General features: G+C 45.3%; 1 protein-coding gene across 1 annotated transcript in view; it reads left to right on the top strand.

Annotated features, from left to right (window-relative positions):
- TRIP11 (thyroid hormone receptor interactor 11) overlaps window positions 1-12579 on the top strand; it is a 1018241-nt gene that overhangs the window by 831748 nt on the left and 173914 nt on the right. Inside the window, exon 14 of the mRNA XM_069637842.1 lies at window positions 6262-6425. Coding sequence (XP_069493943.1) covers window positions 6262-6425 — 164 coding nt within the window. The remainder of the gene's footprint in view (window positions 1-6261; window positions 6426-12579) is intronic.

The following is a 12579-nucleotide window of genomic DNA, read 5'->3' as shown; positions in this document are numbered from 1 at the left end:
GGCTAACTCCGCCTCCACCAGGAAGCGGAACCGAGCAGGCAAGAGCAAAGCTCGCAGTGCCTGTAGCGTTTTAGGAGCAAGTTCACAGTTCCACAGAGCAGAAAGGAATGACAGGAGTCCGCTCCTGTAACACGCAAAATTCAGTTGAGCTGAAGCAAGTACGCCGCTCGGGCGGCTCTGGCGCGGCTTTGAGTGCGCTGCCGGGTCACGTGATCGCCCACGTGATGTGGGCTAACTCCGCCTCCACCAGGAAGCGGAACGGAGCAGGCAAGAGCAAAGCTCGCAGTGCCTGTAGCGTTTTAGTAGCAAGTTCACAGTTCCACAGAGCAGAAAGGAATGACAGGAGTCCGCTCCTGTAACACGCAAAATTCAGGTGAGCTGAAGCAAGTGTGCTGTATAATAACAATATCTCAAGAGTTTGAGGAGAAAGCCTTCCAGGGGCTCTACGAAGATAGAAAGCCAAACACATTCTGAGGACTAGATTTCAGACCCTGGCAGGGAGCCAGAGACAAAAAAGGTAAAGCCAAAGCCTGCAAGGTTCAAGCCCAGGAAGGTGACCTAACCCAGGCAGGCAATTAATGATACATCAGTCTGAAAAGGGGGGATGAAATACCTCCTGGTAAGATAACCCCTAATACCTGGTTAGGGGCAAAATGTCTGCTTGTAAGGTGAGTAAAAAGTAGATGCTGGTAGGCTTTTGCAACACCAAGAAATGTGGCCCGTGGCCCAGAGGGTGACAAAATCTGGACCAAGAAGAAAGGAGACACAATGACTCCTACTGTACGCTACATCCCTGAGATGTTGATTGAAACAAGAACGCAAGCTGGGGGCTGTATTCCCAAGACCGAGTACCTTGGGGCATCCCGCCAAGGACGCTAGTTTCTTTAGAGTAGGAACTGTACCATATTTTTTGTTTTCCTTCCTGACACCTTCAATGTTGCTGTGTCCTTTTGTGTTATGACGTGAAAAGTCAATAGCACCCAGTAGGTCTTTGCTACCTCCACCCCCACCTTTGAAAATATGAAATTGAGGCTAAAGGATAGTCCGAAACCAGCTTAGGAGCTTGAACCTGTTTTCCTAAGTGACTGGGAAAACCCAGGTTAAATAATAAAAGCCCTCACATTTTTGTTCATTCCTATACTCTTCATTGTTTGCTTAGCCCACGCCAGATAGGCCATTCTTGTTAGTTTCCTATACCAACCCCTACCCTTCTAAGCATTCACCTAACCCAGCCTCCTTTTTTTTAAACATTTTTTTTAAGAAAAGGTGTTGGGAGTATATCTTTTTAATAAAATGTTTGCAAATGGTCTGTTGGTCTCATCACAATAAGAATGACATATCAGTGTTCCGACTCCTGCACTATAATCAGAACAGCCAGCAGATACATGCTATGTGTGGACATTAATGCATCATGAAATAAATAGTCTACTCTTTGTGTGCTTATTCTGACTACATTATTTATTACACACCTCGGTCTTTTCTTAGTGACCACGCTCTACACTCTATCCATAAGCTGCCTACCACACCAGGGGTAACTCTCTGGATCTCTTATTCATCTCCACCTCTCCCCCAGCCATTCATACTACTGTAACACCATCCCCATCTGATCACTCCATTGTTTCCACCACCATATCCTTTCCACCCTCTGACATCTCCTCACCACTTGTCTCATCTATTACTACAAGGAAATGTAATCCTTCTGCCATTCCTCCCTTTCTGGCTGACCTACAGTTCTCTCTCTCCTCCTTCCAATCCTACCATATGACTCATTATCCTCTCACTGCTAACTTTCATCCCTAAGTCTCAGCATCCTCAACCATGGATCACCTCATAGACTCTCTCCGCGCAGACATGCATTGACTGCTGTCTTAAGTCCTCTCTTGATGCAGCACAAAGGGAATTCTACCTCTCACCCTTGTTCACTCTCACCCCAAACTGACTCCTCCTAAACATATGACTATTGTGACGAATTGAGGGAATTTGTCCCTTCTCCTCGAGGAGGAGCCTCCCGTGAGGCTAGGGAGGTGAGCCTGCTCCGCAGTACCCTCCTTAGGAGTAGAGGCAAGTGGGACCTCACCACTAGAGACACCCCCTTTGGGGACAAGGACACCCATTCCCATGAGAAACTCCCTTATCTTATGGGAAACTAGCATAACCCTTTAAATGAAAGTGACCAATCTAGTGAGACAAGTAGGCTGATTTAGGAGTTCTCTGTGAGAGGCCAGAGAGTAGCCAAGCATGTACATAGGCTTGGGGAAACCCCATGCTACGTCATAACTGGGGAAGACGGAAAGCAGTACGGGACGCCCATGCCTAACGGAGACGTACCGGAAGGACAGAACCCTGCCGAGAGGTAGTAGCGAGACCGCGAGCAGGCAACAGTGGTGGATAGTCCATCCACAAACGGTTGCCGAGGCCCCCAGCAGAAGGGAAGCCGTAGATATCCGGTCATGCTGTGAGAGACCGGGACGTTGCAAAAAAGCCAAGGAAGGCGTAGTAAGAAACGCCAGTGAAATGAAGCACGCAGCAACCTGTGAGCCGAGGAGAGGTGCCAGAGTGACAAAGCTCCCAAGGACGTTCCCCATTAGGAACAAAGGTAACAAGAAGGATGGGAAGCAACGGAGGCACCCATGGAATAGTTATACCACACAAACAACTCGTCCCAGTGACGAATATGAAACAGAGTGTATTTGGAAACAAATTCACTGCAATCGTAGTAATACTAGAAAAGGAACCATTGAAAAGCTAACCAAGGCTAAATAAAATCTATGGGATGAAATACCCTGGGAAAAGGGGAAAGTAATTAATTACTTTATTCAAGTAGAATATAAAGATGTAACGAGAGAATCAAGTGTGAAATGAAGTCTGAGAGAGATAAAAAATAGCAATATATAACAAGTGAATTAACCCAACGGAAGGGGACATGTAACTGTCCAGGAAGAACAACCTACCAGAACAAAAATACTTTGCCAAGATATTTTATCAGCATGGATCTTATGTGACGGTCCCAAAAGAGATCCCAAAGAGAGAAAGATTTGATAGTGAAGTTGATTAACTAAAGAAACTAATTCACAAAGTGACGAGAGACTATTTGCGAATGGACTACCAACAAAGAACAGGTATACTGGTACCAGGAGTACCTTCAGGAGGAGGGAGTCATTCTTCTGATTTCAGTTAGTTTTCATGAGTGGTAGGGTCAGATAGGGTAGTTTTGGACAGCTGACTTCTTTATTTGGACCTTCACGACTGACAAATGAGCACCTTAGGTAGTAATTTAGGCAGAGACAACCCAATGCGATAGGGAAAGATAGGCCTATTTAATTACTTTAATAAAAGAGTGTACATCGTGTCATCCAAGAGTATGTGTCCTTTTGACCCGCCACGCTATCAACTACTCTCTGACAGCTAATGACCTAGGAGAATAGAGACTCTCTCTTGACCTTCCACCTACATTCTACGCTCTGTCTACTCTACCAACATACTGTGCCTCTATCGCCCACTTTACACACACTAATATTCACAGTAATACTAGAGTCCTCTCTCTACTGATGAAGGCTAACACCTCTTGTGCCTCATCAGACACTCTGGCTCCTCATCTAGTCAAGCCTATTGCCCCTTTAGTGGCCTGTCAACTCGATGAGCTCTTCTACTTGTCATTCAACTCTGCTTGCTTTCCCTCTTTTCAAAATGGCCACGGTCAACCCTCTCCTAAAAAAGCAAGCCGCTGACCCGAACCTACCAGCTAAGCTTTGCCCTGTGTCTCTCCTTTTGCACTACTCTACAGTGCCAGAAAGGGTTGTGTTCAACTGACATACACATTTCTTAGACATCCACAACCTTCGAGACTCTCTACATCCAGGTTTCTGCTCCTGTCACTCCACATAAACTGCTCCCATGAATGTGTCTAACTTCTTCGCCTCTGCTAAGTACTGCATCCTATTCTCTATCCTTATTCTCCTTGACCTATCTGCTGCCTTTGACACAGTTGGTCACTCTGCTCTCCTTAATAATCTATCTTCTTGGTATTCCCAATCAAGCTCTTGCCTGGATTGAGTCTTACCCGGCACCACGTCAATTCTCTGTCTCCTGGAGCAACAACACCTCTCAACTCACTCCCCTTACTATTGGTGTTCCACAAGGCTCTGTCTTACGTCCTCTCCTCTTTACACTCTACACCTCTGCTCTTGGGGAACTAATCTCTTCCTTTGGGTTCTTGTACCAACTCTTCTCGAACAACACCCAAATCATCCTCTCTTTTCCTGCACTCTCCTCTGGCCCCTCTGTCAAAATGTCCAACTGTCTCTCTGCCATTAAATGTTGGATGGCTATGCACTCTCTGATGTTTAAACTCTACCAAAACAGAGGTGCTCTGCTTCCCTGCCAAATAAGTTCTCTCATCTCTTCCTCTGCCCATTCGGTTCCCACCTGACACACTCCCCTACTCCTCTTCAGCTGAACACCTCAGTGTCCTCTGACTCTTCTCACACCTTCTCTACTTTCATCTTCAAAACTGCAATGGCGGCTCGTCTCGCCCTCCTAAATATTAAGAAACTCAGGTGGCACCTTCCTTTCAACGCCGCCAAGCATCTCATAAGCACTCTTGTCTTCTGTAAACTGGGCTACTGTGCCAGCGGGTGTGCAGTCATAATGTCGAAAAACAATAATGTCGACAAACAAAAATGTCGACATTTTTCGATATTTTTTCGAAATTTAATTTAGTGTATGCATAAATAAATAAATATATATATGATGTGTTGAGTATGAGGGGTGGTTGGGGGGGTGTGGGGGGGGGGTGGCAGGGGGGTGTTGGGTGAGGGGGGGTTGGGGGGGGACCCCCCATAGTAAATACAATTTTTATTTATTTAATTATTAAATAAATAAATAATTGGTATGTGTTGAGTATGAGGGGTGAAAGGGTGGTGTGGGGGGTGGCAGGGGGGTGTTGGATGAGGCGGGGTTGGGGGGGACCCCCCCATAGTAAATGATCCTTTTTTAGGTTATTTATTGAATAAATAAATAAATAAATAATTGGTATGTGTTGAGTATGAGGGGTGAAAGGGTGGTTGGGGGTGTGGGGGGGGGTGGCAGGGGGGTGTTGGGTGAGGTGTTGATAGTTTTAAGGGTTTATAGTCATAATGTCAAAAAAAAAATGTCGACATTTTTTTTTCGAAAAAATGACTTTTTACATTATAAGTATAGGATGTCGACATTATTATTTTCGACATTTTTTTTTCGACATTATGACTATAAACCGTGCCAGCGTCCTCAACTATGCTTTCTGTCCTCTCGACAAGATCATTAACTTTGCTACCTAGACTCTTTGAACTCCCTCACTTCACACCTACTTCCTCGTACCGTCACCAGGCTGGAAGGGTGACGCATAACAGGGCCAGATTTCAATTTCTTCTCCTGGTTCACATAAGGCACCACCGTATCTATCCTCTGTCCAACTCTGCAAGCATCCTCGTAATCTCTGCTCTGCCTCCTCGACTACCTTTGTGGCACATCGGCCTCCCTGTGCTTCCTCTCGCTCCTGCTCTGTCTTTTTGCTCCACATGCATGGAATTCTCTTTCCCCAGACATCTGAGAAAAAAGTCGATGCTGATTTGTTCAAAGCCAAATTGAACACCACCTACTCACCTCCGAGTTACTCTCTTAACCTACCTACCTCTCATCTGCCTTCTAACTAACATTTTTAGCTTTACACTAACCTGCCTATGTCCCTCATGTTCTTTGCCTCCACTTTAACACTTCATACTTCATGGTTGCATCCCTAACACAGCTGGCCGTTCCGCATGCCTGCACTTAAACATATCTAATGTTGATTGTCCTTAATCTATGTCCACCCATGTATTGTCTCTGGTGACTGTTCCATTTACTTCTCTTCAGAACCTGGTCAGAATGTCATTCAAACTCACCCAATTGTAAGAAGCTCACTGCTTCCCATCAAATCTGATTTCTTATGTATTGTAAAGTTGTTTGTGATCAAAAAAGCTTTGTTCCTCCCTGTATAAAAATACATAAATAAACATACAAAACCTTATTAACCAGTAACATGAACATTTGGGCAGATTATCACATATTAATAGGTTGTTTGTAACCAGTTGATAGCAAAGTTGATATAGTTTTGAACTATCAAGCCTACGAAAGTATGTTGTGCAGCATGTAATTAACATTCATTGCATCTGATTGACTTCGAAACGATAGATATCCCTTTATAAATCAGTGTTTTATGAATAGTACCTACATTTTTTTTTCAAGCCATCAAGCCACTCTTCAAGTGGAGTCCTTGCAAGAGCAGCTGAACCTTATTTCCAGGCAGAGAGATGACACTGCTCTCCAGCTGAACATGTCTCAGGAGCAAGTGAAACAGTATGCATCGTCCCTGGCCAACCTGCAGATGGTGCTGGAGCAGTTTCAGCAGGGTATGTTTACCATCGATTTTGAATGTAATATTGGTATGGGCTGCTCATTGGTGTTTGACATTTTGTTTATTTTGGTCTTTGAAAATACTTATTTTTATTTCATTTTTGGGTAAGAACATTTACAAAAATATACTAAACTGCTATCTAAATATACAAAAGTTAAAAAGGATTTGTCAACCCATGATAATTTTCGTCCTCTTTGGTTGCTCGTATTACAATAGCTAACCAAGTTAATCAGCCCCCGCGAGTTTTACGTATAAAAGGTTTTCTCCCTGCGCCTTCTCTTTGTAAGTCTATATGCAAGCGCACACTTTCTGCCTCTGAGCTGCTTCTGAATCTCCCTTCCCCCAAGGCACGCTTCAAAATAGCAAATGCACTAAAGTATTCTATTTCTATCGCAGCTGCTTTCCCTTTACATTTTTGGGCTATTATTACACCCTATGCATATAGTTTGTGTTGGGTAAAGATTTGGGGTAGTGCCTTTTGGGTACACTACAACAACCTTAACCTCCTGGTAATAGGAACCCAACCTTTGGTATACGTCTGTACTACACAGGTTGGTAGTGTGGTTGAGCAGCCAGGCTTAGCTCATGAGGGGTCAATGGGAGTAGTAGAGTGGTTACACAAAGATTTACAGTGACAAGTATTCAGAACAAACTCTTAAACTCAAGGTTTCCTGGCCTTCTTTAGAAGCGAGCAATATGATAGCAACACACAAATACCTTCAAAATACACACTCTTGGTTCCTAAATCAGTAAGCACCCATTTGGGATGCCACACACACTTCCTACACCCTCAGGTGACATCAATTGGTAGGACACTGTGGACATTAATATGTTACTGTTAGAATTTAGAATAGCACTGAGATGTGTCAAAAAAAGGTTATTGGGAACAAACAAGGGATCACAAATATTCTTAAGCAGGCAAATACTTTTCAACCCTCACCAGTGTCAGAAGAGAGAAGTCTTTCAGTGAAACTGGCTAGGCCAAAGTCAATAGGCAAAAGTCTATGTAGCGGAAGCATTTCTTGTAGGTAAGTAAGAAAAGTCTTTGCACAATGTTTTAGAAGTCTTTAGTGAAGACGAAGAATCGATGTAGGGCCACAAGTTGTTAGGCTTGAGAAGAGTAGAAACAAATCTACAAGAAGAGGTAAATTCTCTTCAACTTTACAGTACCTTTGGTTAGAAGAAAAGCAGCAGATGACTTCTGTTCCTGTGCAGCTCTGCAGATCCTGGTGAACCTGGGCCTCAGTCGTGGGGACAAGAGGGAGGACTTCTGGGGACTTCTGCACTGCAATGGGACGGTTACCGACAGCAACTGGCTATCTTCAGACAAGTGGCAATGCAGTGTTTCAGCTCCTCGCGTCTACCGCAAACAGCACCACCGCGGTTCCTGGATGTCGAGACAGGCTTTCCTTGCATCTGGGGTCCAGCACTCTGTTGAGGTGGCTCAGGCTCGGTCAGTCCTGCTTCCCGGGAGTCCAGAGGATCTTCATAGAGCTCTTGGCCAGCTTAAAAGCAACACACACAAACTGGTGTTCCTCTCCCTGGCTCTTCGGTTCCAGCAGCAACTGCAGTGAAAGTGCAACCAGCTTCGAGAAGGATGTTCAGGTGCCTTACTTTGGAGTTGATTGGTCCCACCAACTCAAAGGGAGAAGTCTTCCTTGAAGGGGCTTCTCCGTTGATACAAATTTGGAGTTTCAGCACAGCAGCAGGGCTTCACCGGGCAAACCAATGGTCCAGGAGTTGCAGCAGGCGTCCTCTTCAAATTCCTTCGTCCAGTGGTGGACTCTGCCTTCCAAGCCAAAAAGCCTCGCCTTTTATGCGGGTTTCTCCCATTCATTCCATCCTGGCTGTCAATCACCCAGCAGGGTGACTGTCCTTGCCGGACAGCCAGCCGGCCAATCACCTAGGAGTGCATTCCTGTCTCCTAGGATACTAAGCACAGGGAGCTTCGGGCACCTCTCTTACTTCCTGCCCCCACCAGACACCCTGGAGCCAGAGGCGGGCTTCACTCGTGAATCCTGCCAAAGACAAAACGAACAAAGGGACCAAACCTGGTTTGGCGCGCAGAGTAAATCTCAAGAAGGACCTTTCCACAAAGAAATGGTGAAAAAAGACCACCGGGCCATTTTGACAGAAATGGCACCCAAGGGTGCTTTACTGCTGCTGCGAACGCAGCCCGCAGTAAAGACACACCAAGGTAGTAAAAGTTAAACCACTGCCACCAGCCATTCATCGAGGAAAGGGTAACATAAAAATGTTATATGAGAAGCTAGACAAAGGGGATACTATTTAACCCCTCCAGCACCCTATTGTAAGATAGTGTGTGCTGGGTCTAAAAATGTAAAGGTGTAAGTAAAGTCAATTTCACTTTACTGCTCATGGAAAAAGTAGTTATCCAAGAGAAAGGTAGTTAAATCTGGAAGACTTCCCTGTATCACTACACTGAAGGTGCCGTGTGCTACAATGTAAAAAGATGCCTATGGAGTTTGGAAGACTCCAAAAACCAAACGAAACCCAGAAAACAAAAATATCTAAAAGTACAATGACCCAAAGTTCAGCAAAAGAGCTGGGGATCTCTAAGGTGGAGAGGAATTAGCACATTTCTGAGAATTCTCCATAACAATTATCAAAGAAAAGTTTATCAGAATAAAACAAGAGATCACACAAATATTCTGAACCAGGTAAGTACTTTTTGAAACAACCCCACTGCAAGGTAAGTTGACCCTTTCCTGGGAGGAAGGCAAAACACACAATCGGAGAGGAGAGGAGAGGAGAGGAGAGGAGAGGAGAGGAGAGGAGAGGAGAGGAGAAGAGAAGAGTCATTCAGAGAGCCAGGCCAATGTCAATGTCATTTGGGCAAAAGTCTAGGTGAGCTGAAGCACTTCTTGCAGGTGAGTAAAAAGTCTTGCACAATGTTTTAGAAGTCTTTGTTGAAAAAGAAGAATCAATGTAGGGCCACAAGCTGTTAGGCTTGTGATTAGTAGAAGATGCAAGCAACTCCATAGTGTAACCAAGTGAAGTCTCAACTGAGAACAAGCAAGGCTACAAGACAAGAGCTAAGTTCTCGTAGACTGTATAGTACCTTAGGTTAGAAGAAAAAGGTGGCAGATGACTTCTGTTCCTGTGCAGTTCTGCAGATCCTGTTGTTCCTGTGCCTCCATCATGGGGACAAGAGGGAGGACTTCTGGGGACTCCTGCACTGCAATGGAATGGTCACTGACTCAAATCTGCAATCTTCAAACAAGTGGCACTTCAGTGTTTCAGCTCATTGTGTCTACAGCAAATAGCACCACCACGGTTTCTGGCTGTCGAGATGGACTTTCCTTGCATCTGGGGTCCAGCACTCTGTTAGGGTGGCTCAGGCTTGGTCAGTCCTGCTTCCTGGGAGTCCGGAGAGCTTCCTGGAGGTGTTGGCCAGCTTAAAAGCAACACACACAAACTGGTGTTCCTCTCCCTGGCTCTTCGGTTCCAGCAGCGACTGCAGTGGAAACAGAACCAGCTTTGTGAGGATGTCCAGGTGGCTTACTTTGCAGTTGATTGATCCCACCAACTCAAGGGCGGAAGTCGTCCTTGCGGGGCTTCTCTAGTCGAGGCGAATTCAGAGCTTCAGCACAGCCGCAGGGCTTCACCGGGAAATCCACCGATGAATGCGGCTTCATCGGTCCAGGAGTTGCAGCAGGCATCTCTTGCAAGTTCTTCTTCAGATTCCTTCGTCAAGTGGTCGACTCTGCCTTCCCAGCCAAAAATCCACGCCTTTTATGCTGGTTTCTCCCTTTCATTCCAGCCTAGCTGCCAGTCAAACAGCAGGATGGCTGTCCTTGCCGGACAGCCAGCCGGCCAATCACCTTTGGGTGCATTCCTGTAACCAAGGGGATTAAGCACAGGGAGTTCCGGGCACCTCCCTCACTTTCTGCCCCTGCCAGACACTATGGAGCCAGAGGCGGGCTTAAATGTAAATAAAGTCAATTTCACTTTATTGCTCTTAAAAACAGTAGTTTATCCAAGAGAAGGTATTTAAACCTTGGGGAAATCTGAAAGACTTCCTGTGTCAGAGCACTGAAGGTGCTGTGTCACAATGTAAAAAGATGCCTATGGAGTTTGTGAGACTCCAAAAACCAAAAGAAACACAGAGTTCAAATCACATAAATACATGAAAGAGTGGGGAAAACGGGTCTCACTCTCTCCAGGTAAAAATGAAAAAGTCCTAGAGCCCAGCAAAAGAGCTGGGGGTCTCTAAGGTAGAGAGGAATTAGCACATTTCTGAGAATTCTCCCTAACAGTTTGAATAGGAAAAGCCCAACCTTGCTTTGCACATCATGCTATGCACATTACCAAATTTAAATTGGCAAAATCCTATTTCAGGTCTCTTTATAGGGCAGAAAGTTAGGCAGGAGTATCAATCTAATAGGATTCTCCTTTTGGGTAAGTGCTACATAATATGGGTGATACTTCTGTTAGGGATTTTCCTAAAGTCTACCAGCAGGCGAGAGACTATAAAACTATCCCTTGGTATAGAGGCACCAACTCTTAGTATAAGTCTGTACTACCCAAATGTTTGGTAGAATGGCAGAGCAGTCAGGCCTATCTTATGAGGGGAGGGGGTGTGAGCTGTAGGTAAGTACAATGTACTCAGTAAATACATGGGCGCAAAGAAACTCTCGCACACTTGAAGTTAAAGTGAAATATATATGTATTTTATATTCACAAGGCAAGGCAAATAACTACTGGTTAGACTAACCAACACAAATAGAACAACATAAGCAACACTTTTTCCGGTGACTGCTTCAATAGTTGGGGCTTGCACCCGCAATGAGCAGAGTTAAATGACAGTTCCACTGCTTCAATAGTAGTGGCTTGGACCAGCAATGAGCACAGTTAAATGACAGTTCCATTAATTTGGAAAGTCACCCAGACAATGTTCTGTTGTAAGGAACAAGGGTTATTCAGCACTAGCAACAGCAATCTACTACTTTAAAATACTTTTCAATTGTTCTAATACTTTAGCAGTTAATTCCCTAACTATTTAAGAGTTCTTCAAAGTCAGTTGAGGGATGCAAAAGCCATGTAACAGCAGAAAAAGCAAGGATACTTTAGTTACTTTAAGTCGAATGCTTTAGTGGAATATAAAAAGTGTAGGGACCTTGGAAAGGACTCCCTACGGTTGCACAAGCTGTTAGGCCTGAGCAGTGGGTATGGGTGAACACCCAAACACCTGGTATGGCGCTTCTGTAAGACAGGAGCGACAATTTGGCTTGAGGGAAGTACTACCTTGAGCACCACAGTACCTTGGGAGTATTGAAGAAAATGCAGCTGGATTATTTCCTGTGCATTAGCAATGGACCTGGTCTTCTGTTCCTTTGTCGTGGTGACGAAAGGAGGGACTCTGGCAGGGATGTTGCAGCAGCAGCCACGACAAAGGACACTCAGCAAGGAATTCTTCGGTCTCCTACATTTGGTCTGCGGTTTTGGCAGCTTTTTACAAGCTACATCAGTGAATGGTTACCACCCGGTCGATCCGCCTCGATTCTGTAGTCCTGCACTCTGGTGAGCTGACTTTGAGGAGGGGGATCTTGGCTCTGTAGGTCCAAATGGAGCTCACCAAAGTTCTGGGAGGATTCGTTCATGGGAAGACGATGCACTGAAATTGGGTCGGAGGTCCCCTGATATTAGCGGTTTGCAGCCATACAAGGTCAGAGCACGTCGTGGATGGCTCGTTCTGCAGGTCATCCTATGGCTAGTTGGTCTCACCAGCCAAAGGGAAAGAGTCGTCTTCTTCTGTGCTCCTCTGTTGGTTAGAAAACAGGGTCAGAACAGCAGTGGTTTCTTTGCTGTTACTGGACGGGTCTGCCGGCATCTCTGGTCGTCTTCTGCTTCGGATCTTCTGTTCCAGTGGTCGACTTGCCTTTTGCCTCGGGAACCTCACCTTTCATTAGGATTTCCCATTCATTCCTCTGCAAACTCACCCCTTTTTGCAGTTTACAGAACGGGGTGGGTGGCTGCACAATCAGGACAGCCAGTTTCCCAGTGGGAACTGGTTCTATTCAGGCACATCAGCAGATAAAGGACAGAGCAGTTTCTGATTCCTTCCCGGCTTCCTGTCCTTACAGACACACTGAAGTCTAGGCGGGCTATACAAAGGGTTCCCGGCA

Source organism: Ambystoma mexicanum, chromosome 14 (assembly GCF_040938575.1).
Source record: "Ambystoma mexicanum isolate Mex_15411 chromosome 14, UKY_AmexF1_1, whole genome shotgun sequence".
Lineage (NCBI taxonomy): Eukaryota > Metazoa > Chordata > Amphibia > Caudata > Ambystomatidae > Ambystoma > Ambystoma mexicanum.
The sequence above is the reverse complement of the archived record's forward strand: the minus strand, read 5'-3'. Positions and strand labels throughout refer to the sequence as shown.